At 53.5% G+C, this 13195-nt stretch overlaps 1 protein-coding gene across 4 annotated transcripts in view; it reads right to left on the bottom strand.

The window, feature by feature from the left end:
• Window positions 1-755: 755 nt before the first annotated feature.
• Window positions 756-13195, bottom strand: part of GALNT6 (polypeptide N-acetylgalactosaminyltransferase 6) — a 31117-nt gene continuing 18677 nt past the window's right edge. For all 4 annotated transcript variants that reach the window (XM_019511465.1, XM_019511491.1, XM_019511484.1 and 1 more), the window contains 8 exons: window positions 11859-12008; window positions 10799-11033; window positions 7908-8025; window positions 7471-7671; window positions 6477-6608; window positions 4103-4204; window positions 2955-3107; window positions 756-2504 (listed from right to left, as the gene is read on the bottom strand). In XM_019511465.1, coding sequence (XP_019367010.1) covers window positions 2391-2504; window positions 2955-3107; window positions 4103-4204; window positions 6477-6608; window positions 7471-7671; window positions 7908-8025; window positions 10799-11033; window positions 11859-12008 — 1205 coding nt within the window. In that variant the 3' untranslated portion in view covers window positions 756-2390. The remainder of the gene's footprint in view (window positions 2505-2954; window positions 3108-4102; window positions 4205-6476; window positions 6609-7470; window positions 7672-7907; window positions 8026-10798; window positions 11034-11858; window positions 12009-13195) is intronic.

Raw genomic sequence — 13195 nt, 5'->3', positions numbered from 1 at the left:
TGTGCTTTGCTCGCTGCACAGTCTCCGGTTCCTGGCTGAATCTAGTGCTCGGTGCCCGCGGACGGCTGCAGCAAGAGCCTTCCTAAAGGCTGTTTTCCAGCCCCCTGCACTGGGGGGAGGCTCTGCCCAGCCAGCCCCCAATCAAGGCTGAGGGGCAACATTTTTATTTTCTCATGCACCACTGGAGAAGCCACCCCGTCTCGCAGGGAGTAGGAAACTACCTGCCACAATGGAGCTATACCAGAGCCAGGCTCTGAGCCCTGCCTTCTAGGGCTGCAAAGGGGCTTTCATCATCCTGCCATACCAAAACAGACCCAATGTCACTAGTGTCACGCCTGTTATTAGATTTTAGTGGGTGCAACTATGGAAGACTCTGATCTTGCACGTTCAAAGCCAGGAGCGCATACACCTGCTGTGTGCCTCAGCATGGAGTCCTTGGGAATTTGCCATCTTCAGGCACCATCCAAATCACTGCATAGGCAGCGGTTTGTGAAAGGCACCTCGCCTGACAGAAATCAGCAATGCACACAGGGCTCAGGTATAGCGTATCACAGCCCAGGCACCCATTCTGCTTCTGCCTTGCTTGCACAGGCTGCAAAGCCTCCTGGGACGGGCTAGGGTGGCACGCACAGTGCCAACTGCAATGGGGACTGGGTCTTGATGAGCTTTAGGTACTAAACATAAGAAAACATATGGCTTAATATTGGGTGCGCACTGAGCATCTGCTCCGAAGGAACCAAACCCAGACGGGACTCTTCAAACAAAACCATGTCTCTTTATTTTAGGTTCATGCCAAGTGGATCCAAAATGCAGGGCACATCCCACATTCCTGGGAGGGCTCTTGACTTACAGGAGGAGCAGAATCATCTGGAAACTAGTGTCAACTACCGTATTCAAGTCTAAACACTTAATAAAAAACAAAAGGTATTTTTTTCTGTTCACTTTGCGGCTGCATTGTCTTTCCCTTGGAGGTTTAAAAGAAAAACACCAGTAGAGAAAAATTCAGCTGCATGGTTTGAAACAGGAGGTAGAAAGTGGAGGAAGGTGGTGGTACCAATAATGCCAGGAGAGTTTAAGCCAGAAGTCCAGTGCCCTTTGCCCAACTCAGAAGAAAGTATGGTCTTCCTGGGCTGGACTCACCAGGGATCCCATAAGGAAAGCTACTAGCGCCTCCACTTGTGTGTTTTCTAATGGAAAACAGGTGAGGCAGCATCATGGCAGGGGAAGGGTCATGAGAAGTGAAGCGTTGATGCTGATTTAAAGAATTTTTTTTTTTAAAGTAGCTTTTCTTAAACCCCAGCAATCACAGCAGGCAGCCCAGAGTAAAAGTGGCACCAAGTGTTTCATCATGCTGGCACAGGCGATCTGTTATCAGGAGCTGCTTCACCGCAACAGATAAACCAGTTTCATGTGCACTCCTCCCGCCTTTACCCTCCACGGGACTGTCTGTTGTTTAATGCCATCCATCAGCATCATCTTGCAAGCTCCTACAGAGTCCATCTCCCGAGGCGTGCCATGATGCAGCGCCGCTGCCAGCTCTCTCGACAACCTGCGCCCCAGCAGGGGTCAAGGAGAAACGATGAATCATCTCTCCTTCAGGGATTAGCTGTACTGAGAGGTCTTTCATTTGCAATGCGGTCAGTCCTCCTTGCCGCCCTGGGCTGGCAGGAGCACCTCAACCGGAGGCAACGCACACACTGCACGATGGCTGGGGAGTCGCGCAGCAACAGTGCCCCCCAGCGTCAGCATTTGAATGCAGCTGTTACCCCCTACTGAGTTAACAGCTAGGGTGTCTGCAAAGAGGAGCCAACAAGATGCTGCACATCGCTCCCCTGCAACGCTTCCTGACGCGGCCCCGATTTGCCTTTGACCATATTCCACCTGCAAGAGCATAACAACAAGTAGCTGCCGCAAGCACCATTTTTGGCATGAGACAGCTGGCAATACCTTCTCAGCGGGATATTGGATTCGGTCTCTTCCCCCGGTTCTTGTGGCTCGCAATCCAGCCGCTCCGGGGTGGTGCATGGGATTGAGCGTTTTAACTGATACTGCCCTGATGGAGACGGTCCCAAGTTCCTTGGCTTCGGATACATGATGGTTATGACACTTATGTAGCCGCAAACAGGGAGTTTGCTCGGTCTCTCGGAAAAACGATACAAACAAAATCTCATCCATGTATTATGATGCCATCTTAGTCCCCCAAAAGGCACAGAATGGGCTTCAAGGCAAATGTGAACTGCAGCATATTTAAGGCTTTAGTCTCTTTTAAATAAAAGGAGAAAAAGTCTTAGCTTCCATTTCCTGAGTGCACTTGGGGATGGATAACTCCAAGCGAGATGGGCTCACGGGCCACCCTGTCCACGCTTGGGCTTTGGTCTTCGCACGGCACCTTAGGTGAAGAACCACTGCTGATGGAAATCCAGCGGGTTGCAGGAAGCCATGGACGGGTGCTCGCCTCTTGCGGATAAACACGTGTTAGAAGCCACGTTTCTGATCAGCCGGTCCTATGAGAAAAGGAGATTGGGCTGGCGTCCTCCAGACAGCTTGAGGGACAACTCAAACTCTGCGGAGGGAGTAACGGAGACGGGAGGAAGCAGGGAGACTTGCCCCGCACCAGTGCCCAGCAGTGGATCCAGGAATGGGACGGGGAGGGTGGGGCTGCCCCTCATGTTGACTATGTGGTTTTGTGCAGCTCCGGAGCCCGGGAGGGAGGCGGGGGGAACGGAGACAGAACTACTGCTACTGTTTGCCTTTGCCCTCCCTTCCCAATGAATTCAGCAGCTGGGAAAAGGAGCCGAGCAGCAGCAGTGTTCACCCCCGGGCACGAAAGCAGGACCTTGGGGGAAGCCCCGCGCTGAGATCTCACAGGCAGCACTGCCAAAGGGGGGTGCCGCCGTGTCCCCCACCCCTCCACTCAGCGCAAGGCATTCAAGGGGCGAGAAGCACTCGCTCACCTGAGTCAGCTCCCATGCCTCGCTTTCAGGCACGCGGGAATTTCTCCCCATGAAGTGGCATTCTCCCAGCTCCACCGGCCCGAAGCCGGAGCGGAGGCAGAGCTGCTTGCCGATGTTGTGTCGCAGGTCCTTCTGGGTCGTGTACTCGAAGTACTGGGGACCAAGAGCAGAACGGGGAGAGGTGAGGATTGCAACCTTATGCAGCAAGACCCCACCTGCCTGCCACGGCACCACCAGCAGCACCCGTCACTCCCTGCGCAGAATCGGAGATCATGAGGGTTGGGAGGGATCTTAGAGGGATCACATCGAGTCCAATCCCCTGCTCCAAGTAGGACCGTCCCCGCTGCCTGCCCCCAACTCCACTACTTTCCCTACTACTTACCCCCCCGTTGCTGCTTCCCCCTACAGCAGCAGTGCAGGGACTGAATTTAAGATGCCCCCCCCAGTACTTAGATTCTACACATGAAAAATGCTAGCAGATTCATAATTTGCCATGTACAGTAACTAATTATTGGAGGGGTCATCTAATGAATGGATTCGAGAGTTAATATGGTCAGTTCATCTTGCTGTTGCCTGCTTCTCTGGAGGGAGAGGCATGCAGGGAAGAAACAGGCCGCTCTCAGACGCCTTCAGCTCCCTGAAAGGGGGGTTTCCAAAGAGGATGGAGCGAAATTGTTCTCAGTGGGGGCAGGTGACAGAACAAGGAGCGATGCGATCAAGCTGCAGCAAGGTTAAGGTGAGGTTGGATAGTAGGAAAAAAATTCTCACCAGGAGGGTAGTAAAGCACTGGAACAGGTTACCCGGAGAGGTGATGGAGTCTCCATCCTTGGAGGTTTTTAAGATCCAGCTTGGCAAAGCCTTGGCTGAGATGATCTAGTTGGGGCTGATCCTGCTTTGAGCAGGGGCTTGGACTAGATGTGACCACCTGAGGTCCCCCCAAGCCTTGTTTTTTACAGTTCAATGAATCCACAGAGGACTGAGAAGTGCACAACATCACTGATGCATTACCGCTTCTGCCTCTACTGGGGGCACTTCATTGTGCATCACTCCAGCCTCGACTGGTGCTGGGCTTCCTCCTTTCCCCAGTGGCTTCCCCAGGGGGAGGGGGACTGCTGGGAAATGGCCAGCCAGCTTCCTCCCCTACAAACCTGATTGCCCCCCATGCCGTGACAAGGGTACATGATCAGAGGCTTCCCTCCGTGGTTGTTTTCACCGACATCCAAGCAGCTCTTGGTGCCTTCATTTTTAATCTGTAAGCAAAAAGACGAGTCAAATTGGGAACAGCTCAGGTTGAAGGCTTCTTCTCTGTCTTCTGCCATTAGGGACTGGCTCAAGGAACAGGCTCTGGACTCCACACTGAACCTGAGAAGGCAGCCCAGAAAGTCCCACTGCCCACATTTATTTTTTGGGGACTAGGAATTTGTGACTGGGTGTTGCTTGCCATTGCTGCTCCCTGATGGAGGAATTATTTAGTCTGAGTTTTGCAAAGCCAAAAAAGCATGCACCACCCAAACTGTACTAGCAGCTTTTGCCCTGAAGTTCACAAAGGCAGGAATCCTCTTTGCGTCTTGCATTTGTACAATGCCTGGCACGGTGGTCCACGAGTAGTACTACAGTAGCATCTACAAACCCAAGGACAGAGTTCAGCTTAACCATTGGGATGTTCTCTTGTCTCAGCTTCTTAATGCCCGAAGAGGGTAAGGTCTTTCATATGGCTCTGTTTTCTCAGGCACTGCATGTATTTTCACAGGAGGACTAGGTATTTTGGGCCAGCTAATGCCAAGAACTCCTCATGCTATTCACAACTGAGCGGGCATCAGTCTCTATCAACTGGGTTTACCAGACTCGAGTGCAGTAAGCACTTGGAGACCAGCCCTGCAGGTGACAAGTCACCTGCCTCTTGGCTACACCTGAACTCAGGAATGTCGGAGAGAAGGGTTTGGTTCAGATCAGAATCACGTTTTATCAGCTCAGGTCTGGTTAGTCAAAGAACCGGCCTTGCCTGTTCCTGTCAAAGAAGAGTGACGGCCTTTTTCAAGTGCTTCTAACTCTTTTATTGTGAGCTGGAATGAGCTCTGCTCTTCGATTCTGACTCTGCAGGACAAGCCCAACCTGCATGTTTCTTTTCCCCTTGAGGCGCTGGCCAGGTCTGGCTGAAGACATCAGCTATTATTAGCAGCGGTGTGAAAAAAAAAATCCCCTTACTCTGCTCGGTGAACCAGTTGGTCTCTAAGACTGCCCTGCCCTGCCTTATACCTGACTTTGGACTAACATTGCTAACCACCTCTGTGCTTAGAGATTTTGAGTGCCAACTTTCTCAGCTGGGATGGTATAAGCTTATGTCAAATGCTTAACAGGCTGGAACTGAACAAACAGCCTGCCTGCCCGCTTTGGAAACTTCTCTGCAGTTTGTTTAACTAGAAGGCAAGGCTACTGGGTGGAAACCTCAAAGCCCACGGAAGTCCACTGAGCCCTGAGTTTGCACTGGATCTGTGCAAACAGGGTGACTACCTATCCCTAATTGGGTGGGACAGTCCCAGATTGGGAACATCTGGGCTGCACGACTCCAGGACAGGATTTGTCCCGGATTTGCAGCATTGTGCAGGGATCCGTGGGAAATGGTGCATTGCCCCTTGCAGGCTGGCAGCCAGGAGCAGGACACAGGGGGTGCCACGTGCATGTGCACACCTGCACACATGTATATGGCTGGGAAATCCAGCCCAGCAGCCTGAAGAGCAGCTCCCTGCAGAGTAAGTCTATGGTGGGGGGAGGGGGGCAGATTGAGGCCCCCTGGTGAGGGAGGGAGTGGGGCTGGGTGCACTGCCTAGCTAGGATGGCGTATGGAGCATGGAGCGGGATGCAGCCAGGGTGACCCATCCAGGGGGTGTGGGACATGGAGGGAGGGGGCATGGCTCAGCCCTGTGGGGTGAGGAGAAGGGATGTGGCCCAGCCCCATGGGGGAAGGCAGCGTGGCTCAGAACTGCAGGGGGAGGGGGCATAGCTTGGCCCCAACCCAGCCCCACAGGGGGAGGGGGACACAGCCCAGTCCTATCCAGCATGGGGGAAGGGCATGCCCTGGAAGCAGGGGGAGAGGGCGTGACCTGGCCTCAGCCTGCACAATTTGTGTGGGAGGGTAGCTGTATTTATTGCCACCTTTCCCCTGCCACCAGACTTCCTGATCCATGGGCAGCCCCATGGGCCAGATCCCTATGGTTTCACAGGCCAGATTTGGCCCGTGAGCCAGAGGTTGGACACCCCTGGTCTACAGAGTTTCCTTTGTGGCTTGCCCTTCTAGTGGATTTTTGTGGGCTCCAGAGCATGAGACCCCGGCAGAGGGATCCTGCAGCAGCACCAGTGTGCATCTACCGACCTGACCTGTCTCCAGGAAAGTTGGGTCTTCCATTCAAGTACTAACCGGACCCAACCCTGCTTAGTTTCCGAGATCAGGCGTGTTCGGGGTACGGGAAGTGACAGGTCGAACCAAGGGAAGCAAGCGGGAAACCCACAGCCACGTGCACTTACTGCTCCATAGAAGGTGGGGGTCAGGTCTGGGATGAAGATCTCGGGGTAGATGGTTTGGAGGTACCAGGTGAAGTTCTTGCAGTGCAGCTGCTCCTTGAGTTTGAGCCTCTCTCTAATGTCACCATATGTTTTCTATCAACAAAGTCAGGCAAGAAAATTAAACTGACTTCCAAGGGAAGCAGCCATACAAATCCCCGCGTGCCCCTTACCAGGCTTCCCACCAGGCATCAGAAAGGCGGGTCTCATCATGGCCCTTCTTTGGGAATCTATATCTTTCCTTCTTAGCACACTAAGGAGGCAAAACAGCCCCAAAGGGGAAGTTTCCCAGGACAATGCGTCACTGGAAAACACAGCTCAGACAGCACAAGGCATTTTGGATTCAGTCCAGATTTGGGCCCCGATAAGAGACCAGTGCAAAAGGCAAATCGTGGTTTGTTGACAAACGGAGAAAAAAAAAGAAAAAGAAATATCTTTTTTATTTGGCGCAAAAACAAGACACATGTGGCTAACTGGAAAGCTTCCTTTATGATCAAGCAGATTGTTCTGGCTCCCCCAGATCTTTAGTTTTGGATCTGACCTTTCAAGAAAAGAAAACTAAATTTGAAAACTAATAGTGTTGAGAGGAAAAAACCCAAAATATTCTGGTTCTGAAAGCGCAAAAATCTGTCTGCTTCGAATGTCAGAATCTGGATGCTGCTGAAAATGAAACACTGGAGGAACCAAGATGCAGCTGCACTGTGTTTTGCTGTGGCCAAATCTGCATTTGCCACAAAAAAATCAAAAAGAGTGAGCGCAAAAAATATTTGTCTCATTCTGATCTGGCCCCAACTGGTTGAGTGGGAATCCGGCACAGCCCCCTGTCCTTTGATGCAATGGTCCCACCATCTTTACCGGGACCTTGAGGATGATGCTAAGGATCATTGCCCAGTCAAAGGACGCCACCTTCTCTGCTGAAGAAGGCGACGGAGGGGACATCTAGAACCTGGCTCCTTACCTCCTTGGCCATCTGTGAGGCCTGCTGGTTCCTCCTGTAGAAGATTTCCTTGTAGTCGTCCATCCAGACCTCCGCCAGGCGCACCTGGTTCCGGGAAATGACTTGCGTCCCCTTTGGGAAGGTGTGGGGGCTCTTGGAGCGAAACACGTGCCCCACGACGGAGCAGGGGAGGATCTCCAGCTGCCCTCCGCACTGCCAGACCTGCAGCAGGAGCAAGCCCCAGGACAACAGCTTTCAGAGAGAGCCTCAGCCAAGCCAAGCTTTGCTCCGAGAAAGGGAGCGACGTGCAGAACTGGACCAGCCCGAGGCCTGGTAGCATGTGCTTTGGGCTGTTTTATGACAGCAGGTAGTGTGATGGCACCTTCACACGCGCGCGGCCTGGAGCCGCGCTCGCAGCTTGCAGTTAAGAGCCTTTTAACATTACCCGTTGCTCTTACCCTGAAGGACATTTCCACGTTCTCCCCTCCCCAGATCTCCATCTGATCGTCGTAGGAGCCAATGTGTTCGAAGTAGGACTTGGAGATTGAAAAGAGGCCACCAGCGAAGGTCGGGGACCTGAGGGGACACGGGAGCAGAGTGTAAGGAACAGCACGGGGCGCTCTTCCATCGTGCTTCTCGCTCCTCCGCCTGGCAAGCGTATCATCTCCAGCCTACGGAGGGGCACGTGGGGTCTGAACTTGGCTGCAGCTGCTTGCCACCATAACAGCATTGCACTGGTCTGGTCTTTGCATTACAGAAGGATGAGGTTCTCCCCCATGGCCAGGCCCCTTTATGAGCCATCTGTAGGCAACTCCCCCACGGGCATGTCAAGTCATGGCTGATGATCCCTATTGTTGCTTCTACTATGGTAGCATCCAAAACGTCTGCTTCCAGAAACGGGTAGGGGTAGGGATGGTGTCTAGAGCGCTCTACACACCAGCCAACTGTTGCAAGGTAGTGCAGTGCCACCCCATAGATTTCATAGACATTAGGGCTGGAAGGGACCTCAGAAAATCATCGAGTTCAGCCCCCCGCCCATGTCCAAGTGCTTTGCTTGGGTTGCTTCCCAGAGACAAACCTCTGTCCCCACGGCCAAAGAAAAGCAGAGCATTCGCAAAGGCCTTTAATGGTCCAGTTCCCTACTCCGGTTCGGTTCCCCGCTCTGGCGGGCTTGCCATTGGACCGCAGGCAATTACTTGGCCTCTCTGCTCTGCAACGTGGGGATCCCCACCCTGCCTCAGAGGCATTCAGCTCATTAAGCATTGGCTGAACTCAGAACAAGGGATTGCACACCCGCGATGGGGAAGCTAAGGGTTGACACTGGATGTGCCTGGGACCCAGAGGACCGGTCCCTGGGCCTCTCGTTGGGACAAGGCAAAGCCTGGGGCATCATTACCGACAGCCAGTAGCAGAATGGAGGGGCAGAGCTGGGGGCCGCGCCGCACCTGAGCTTTTCATACCGGTTTCCCTTTCTAATCATTTGCATCTGATCTCTGGACGAGGCCGGAACAGACACTGGCTTTCATAAGACAAGAGAAGAAAAGCCCCCACTGAGCGAGGAGCCAGCGGAGATTAGATGCTGCTGGAAGCTGCGTTACCGGCCTTCTTAAAAGGGACCTTTATTGAGGCCGCAACGTCTCCCATCTGACCTTCGCACAAAGCGGAGCTGTATTCCAGGCCAAGGGACGGGGTTGCGTGGGCCAAAAGCTGGTGTTGAATGTCTTCGCTTGGGAATTCAAGGTTGTTCTGCTTTTAAAGGGCCGGAGGCTGGCTACCCTTGTCCGTAGCTGCCTGTGCCAGCTGGGCTGCAGGCTGGCAGGCTCTGGAAGTGACCAAGCGGGCTCTTTTCTAGGCAGCAACAAGGGAATTCTTGGCATGTCAGGGGCAAACGACCGGAGTACGATCCGGCCAGCCTTGCCTGGCTCCTGTCCCCGTATCAAAGCCGCACGTTCCCTCGTGCCCTTCGTGAAATGCTTTTCGCGGAGGTTATCCCTGTTCACCTGGGAACAGAGGTGATCGCTACACGAGGAACGCTCTGCTAGCTAGCTCTCCTACAGGGGCAGTGTAGATGTGCACTTCCTCACTACCCCGTATCAGGGGTCCCCAAGCAGGGACGGAAAGACCAGGAACAGCACGTTTCTTACTACCGCTGCCTCTACACCGGGTCTTTGGCTTGCAGAGGAGTCGCAACCTCCTTCACCTCCCCACCAATATCGCTCTACTGCCGTTTGTTGGGCAGACCTGATGTTTGCCCGAACGGCCGCGTTGGTTAGGGGTACACTCTGAACAGGTACCGCCATGCTGCGCGAATGCATTGGTGCTTGCAAAGAGCCGCCTCCTGCCCACCAAGCAGCTCCTACAGTGTTTGCTTTCCACTCCAAACAGGGGAAAAAAAGGCCTTTATGTAAAATATGCGGTGCAGGCAATACCCTTCCCCCAGCCAACCAACCCAGCTACTTACAGGGCACTCAAATGACTGGGTTTCTAAGATCAGCACAGAGATGAAGAGACAGTAATTAAGCTCTTAATGAGAGACTGAAAGCAAGGCCTGTCTGGAGCCTAAGGTGATTAAGAGCTCCTTTCATTTCATAGGAACAAAGTTCATCCCTCATTCACTGAACCCAAAACAGAGGTTTTCTCACCATCCCCACTTCTCCTCTGGCCTGAAGGCTCAGATATGCTGTGCTGGCATCTACCTTGGCTCTGAGGCCAGGGTGGGCAAAATGCAGCCTGGGGGCTGGATGCGGCCCACCAGGCCACCCTATCCGGCCGATGGGGCCCCTAAAAAATGTAGAAAATTAATATTTATCTACCTTAGGCTGCCTGTCATGCGGTCCTCGATGGCTTGCCGAAACTCAGTAAGTGGCCCTCTGCCCAACACAATTGCTTGTCCCTGCTCTAAGGACTGGAAGCTATCTGAGACCTTGCCCCATGGGGAATCCCGCTCCCGTCAGACTCTACACGCTCCTATGAAGAAGGGGGAAAATCTGAAGAGTCACCAATGGCTTTGGATGCTCTTGTGAAGTTTCCAGCTCGGGCCTAAAGGCGTCTGGGGTATGAAAGGCTCGGAGGCAAGTCAGCCACAGGGCTCAACACCTCCAAAACCAGATCTCAAAGTAGGCTTTGCAGCTAGCTATTCATGACCTTCAGCTGCAGGGTCACAGCAGACACCTCCCCAGGGGGACACAAGTGGCCTGTCGAGGACGCCTGAGATTTGCCTCTTCCAGGGTAAAGCGGCGGTGCAGGCTAAAAAGCCCATGTAGCATCTATTAACTCCACCCTTGAAGTGCCAAGAGACACTGGATGCTCCCATCCCAGGCAGCATGTGGCAACACCCCCCAAGGCTTACTTGATCGGGTAGGTCTCGTCTTTCCTCTTCTGCTTCTCATGGGGCGGGATGGCCTCCCAGCCGAAGGTGAGGCTCCAGTCGAAGTTCCCCCGGCTGTGCTGCTTGCCATACTGGATGGGCTTGGAGAACTCGAAGGTGTTCAGGTCGATGGTGGTAATGTCGGGGCTCACGACTGCAGTGGGCTCCTCGACAATGCGGTACAAGAGAGGCTCCAGCCAGCCGTGGAAGCACTCACCTGGGGAGCAGGGAGGAAGAAGAAGGATTTTGCCACTACCGCTTTGCTTGCAAGGCTCAACTCTCACGCTGGCCCTAGGCTCCCCAGTTAGATGCAAGTGGAAGCACTTTGGGGGGCGGTCTGTGGGGTTGGGAGAGCTCCTAACAATATCTGGTGGAACATCTCAGTGACACAAGACAAATGGCCGAAGAGTCAGGCCAAGGAGGAGTTGGCTCTGCCCCTTGCTCGGACGCCTGAGAAAAGCAGCCAGGTCGCTTTGGGGGTTCCCTAACTTTCACGGCCGGTCTCCTTCTGCTCCCCCCTGCTGGGCTCTCTGGCAGTGCAGACAGAAATTGGGAGCAGTTCCTGCGTGGACACTTTCCAAGCGCAGCATGGCACAAGTTTGGGTGGATGTTAGGGATAGAAACCCAGGAGGGGAGTGGGAGCGAAACAGAACATGCAGGAGCCCAAGGGACTTCCACGCCCACCCGCTTTCTCTTAGAACGGGGGGTGGCGGGGAGCTAGCCAGCAGCTCTCAAGCGGGCATCACTGTAAGGACCCTGGCATGCCTGACTGCACCACTCCTGGGAAAGGAAGCTAACGCTCCCTAGCTCTGGTCTGTGTCTTTCCACCGTTTCATCTCCAAGCGCTTGAGAAAGAAGGCTGTTGTCATTAGCCCCATTTTACAGAAACCAAAGCACAGGAAAGGGACTTGGCTAAGGCCAGCCAAGAGGCCTGTGGCAGGGCTGGGGGTAGAGCTCTTCTCTCCTGAGTCCCACGCCTGTGCCCCGTCTGCCAGGCCGCACGAGAGGCGTGAAGCCGATGCCAGAGCCCGGCTGTACTTACAGTGAGCATCCAGGAAGGTGAGAACGTCTCCAGCTGCCACGCTGGCGCCGAGCAGCCGTGCTGTTATTAACCCCTTCCTCTCCTTCTGCCGCACTACTCTCACAACCTGCAGCTGCTTCACATAGAGATCCAGCTCGTCCTTTAGGTACTCTGCAAGGGACAGTTTCCTTGCGTTACAGGGGGTGAGAAGGGTCGCGATTCGCAAGGTACTGCCAGTAGCAAACGCATCCAACTAGCTTGGTAGGTAATATTAGGGTGGGATTAATGTGCGTGTTAAGGCAGGAACAGAACTGGCGAGACCAGAGTCCAAGCCCAGGCCTCTACCTTCAAGCTGCCCTGCTCTTCTAGACCTGCCTTACCCTGGGGGAAGCCTTTCCTGGCCCCTGGCATTCATCCTCCCTCGAATGCCAAGGGCATGTCTGCAGAGCAGCTCACACAGACCTGCCGAAGCTAGGTCAGAAGTAGCCAGCCTGGGTAGTACTAGCAGTGTAGACGCATCAGCGCTGAGCTCAGAGTGCTGCAGAACTGGCTGGAGAAGTCGACCCTGACCTCTATCGGCACTTGAGGACAAGAGGGTGCCTTGTCTATTAACGCTAGCTCGGGATGTCCATGCTGGCTGCAGCAACGACACATCCATGCTGCTGACCCCGAAGCTGTGCACAGCTCAGACATGTAAAGGATGTAAAGGATGTGGATAGCACATGCAGCAGAACAGCCATAAGCTTTGGGGGAAAAACCAGATGTGACTATTTGCAGGCTTGGTTTACACCTCCGTGTTTTGCCAGTGTTGCTGTGTGGCTTAGGGGCATGGAACAAAGAAAACTGTACAGTCCCACCAACACGGTTAAGCCGGGGTGGGGGGACCTCCTATAAGCACAGTTCTTAAAAGAGAACAAGGTGCTTGACTGATACAAATCACAGCAGTTGGGTCAATGCTTTAAAGTACACAGAGTGTAGCTGCTGGTGTATAAGCTGCGTCTCTACTAGGGGAGTTCAGTATAACTCCATCAGCAAAATGTTTTTGTATAAGCAAACTACTCTCTAACTGATCCTATACTGACGCCTTCCTCCCTTCCCTTACTCCATAAAAAAAAAGAGCTTGGAAAAGTCCATGGAAAAATCCATGGAAGTCCATGGAAAAGGACAACTTGATTTTAAAAATCCACTTCCCTCTACTGAGCTGAGGGGATGAGGAAGGGAAAAAAAAGTTTCGTGGCAAGAAAAAGGATTTAAATCTTGCCCATAGGGTCCAGAGACTCAAAGCAACTTCCCTGATTTTCTTCAGACTCTTTGCTCAAATTCATTCCTAGTTACAGGGGAACCCCCCCCCCCCCCCC

Source organism: Gavialis gangeticus, unplaced genomic scaffold, assembly GCF_001723915.1.
Source record: "Gavialis gangeticus isolate Ggan-Ray unplaced genomic scaffold, GavGan_comp1, whole genome shotgun sequence".
Taxonomy (NCBI): Eukaryota; Metazoa; Chordata; order Crocodylia; family Gavialidae; genus Gavialis; species Gavialis gangeticus.
Note: the sequence above shows the minus strand (reverse complement) of the source record. Positions and strands in the feature narration are given on the sequence as shown.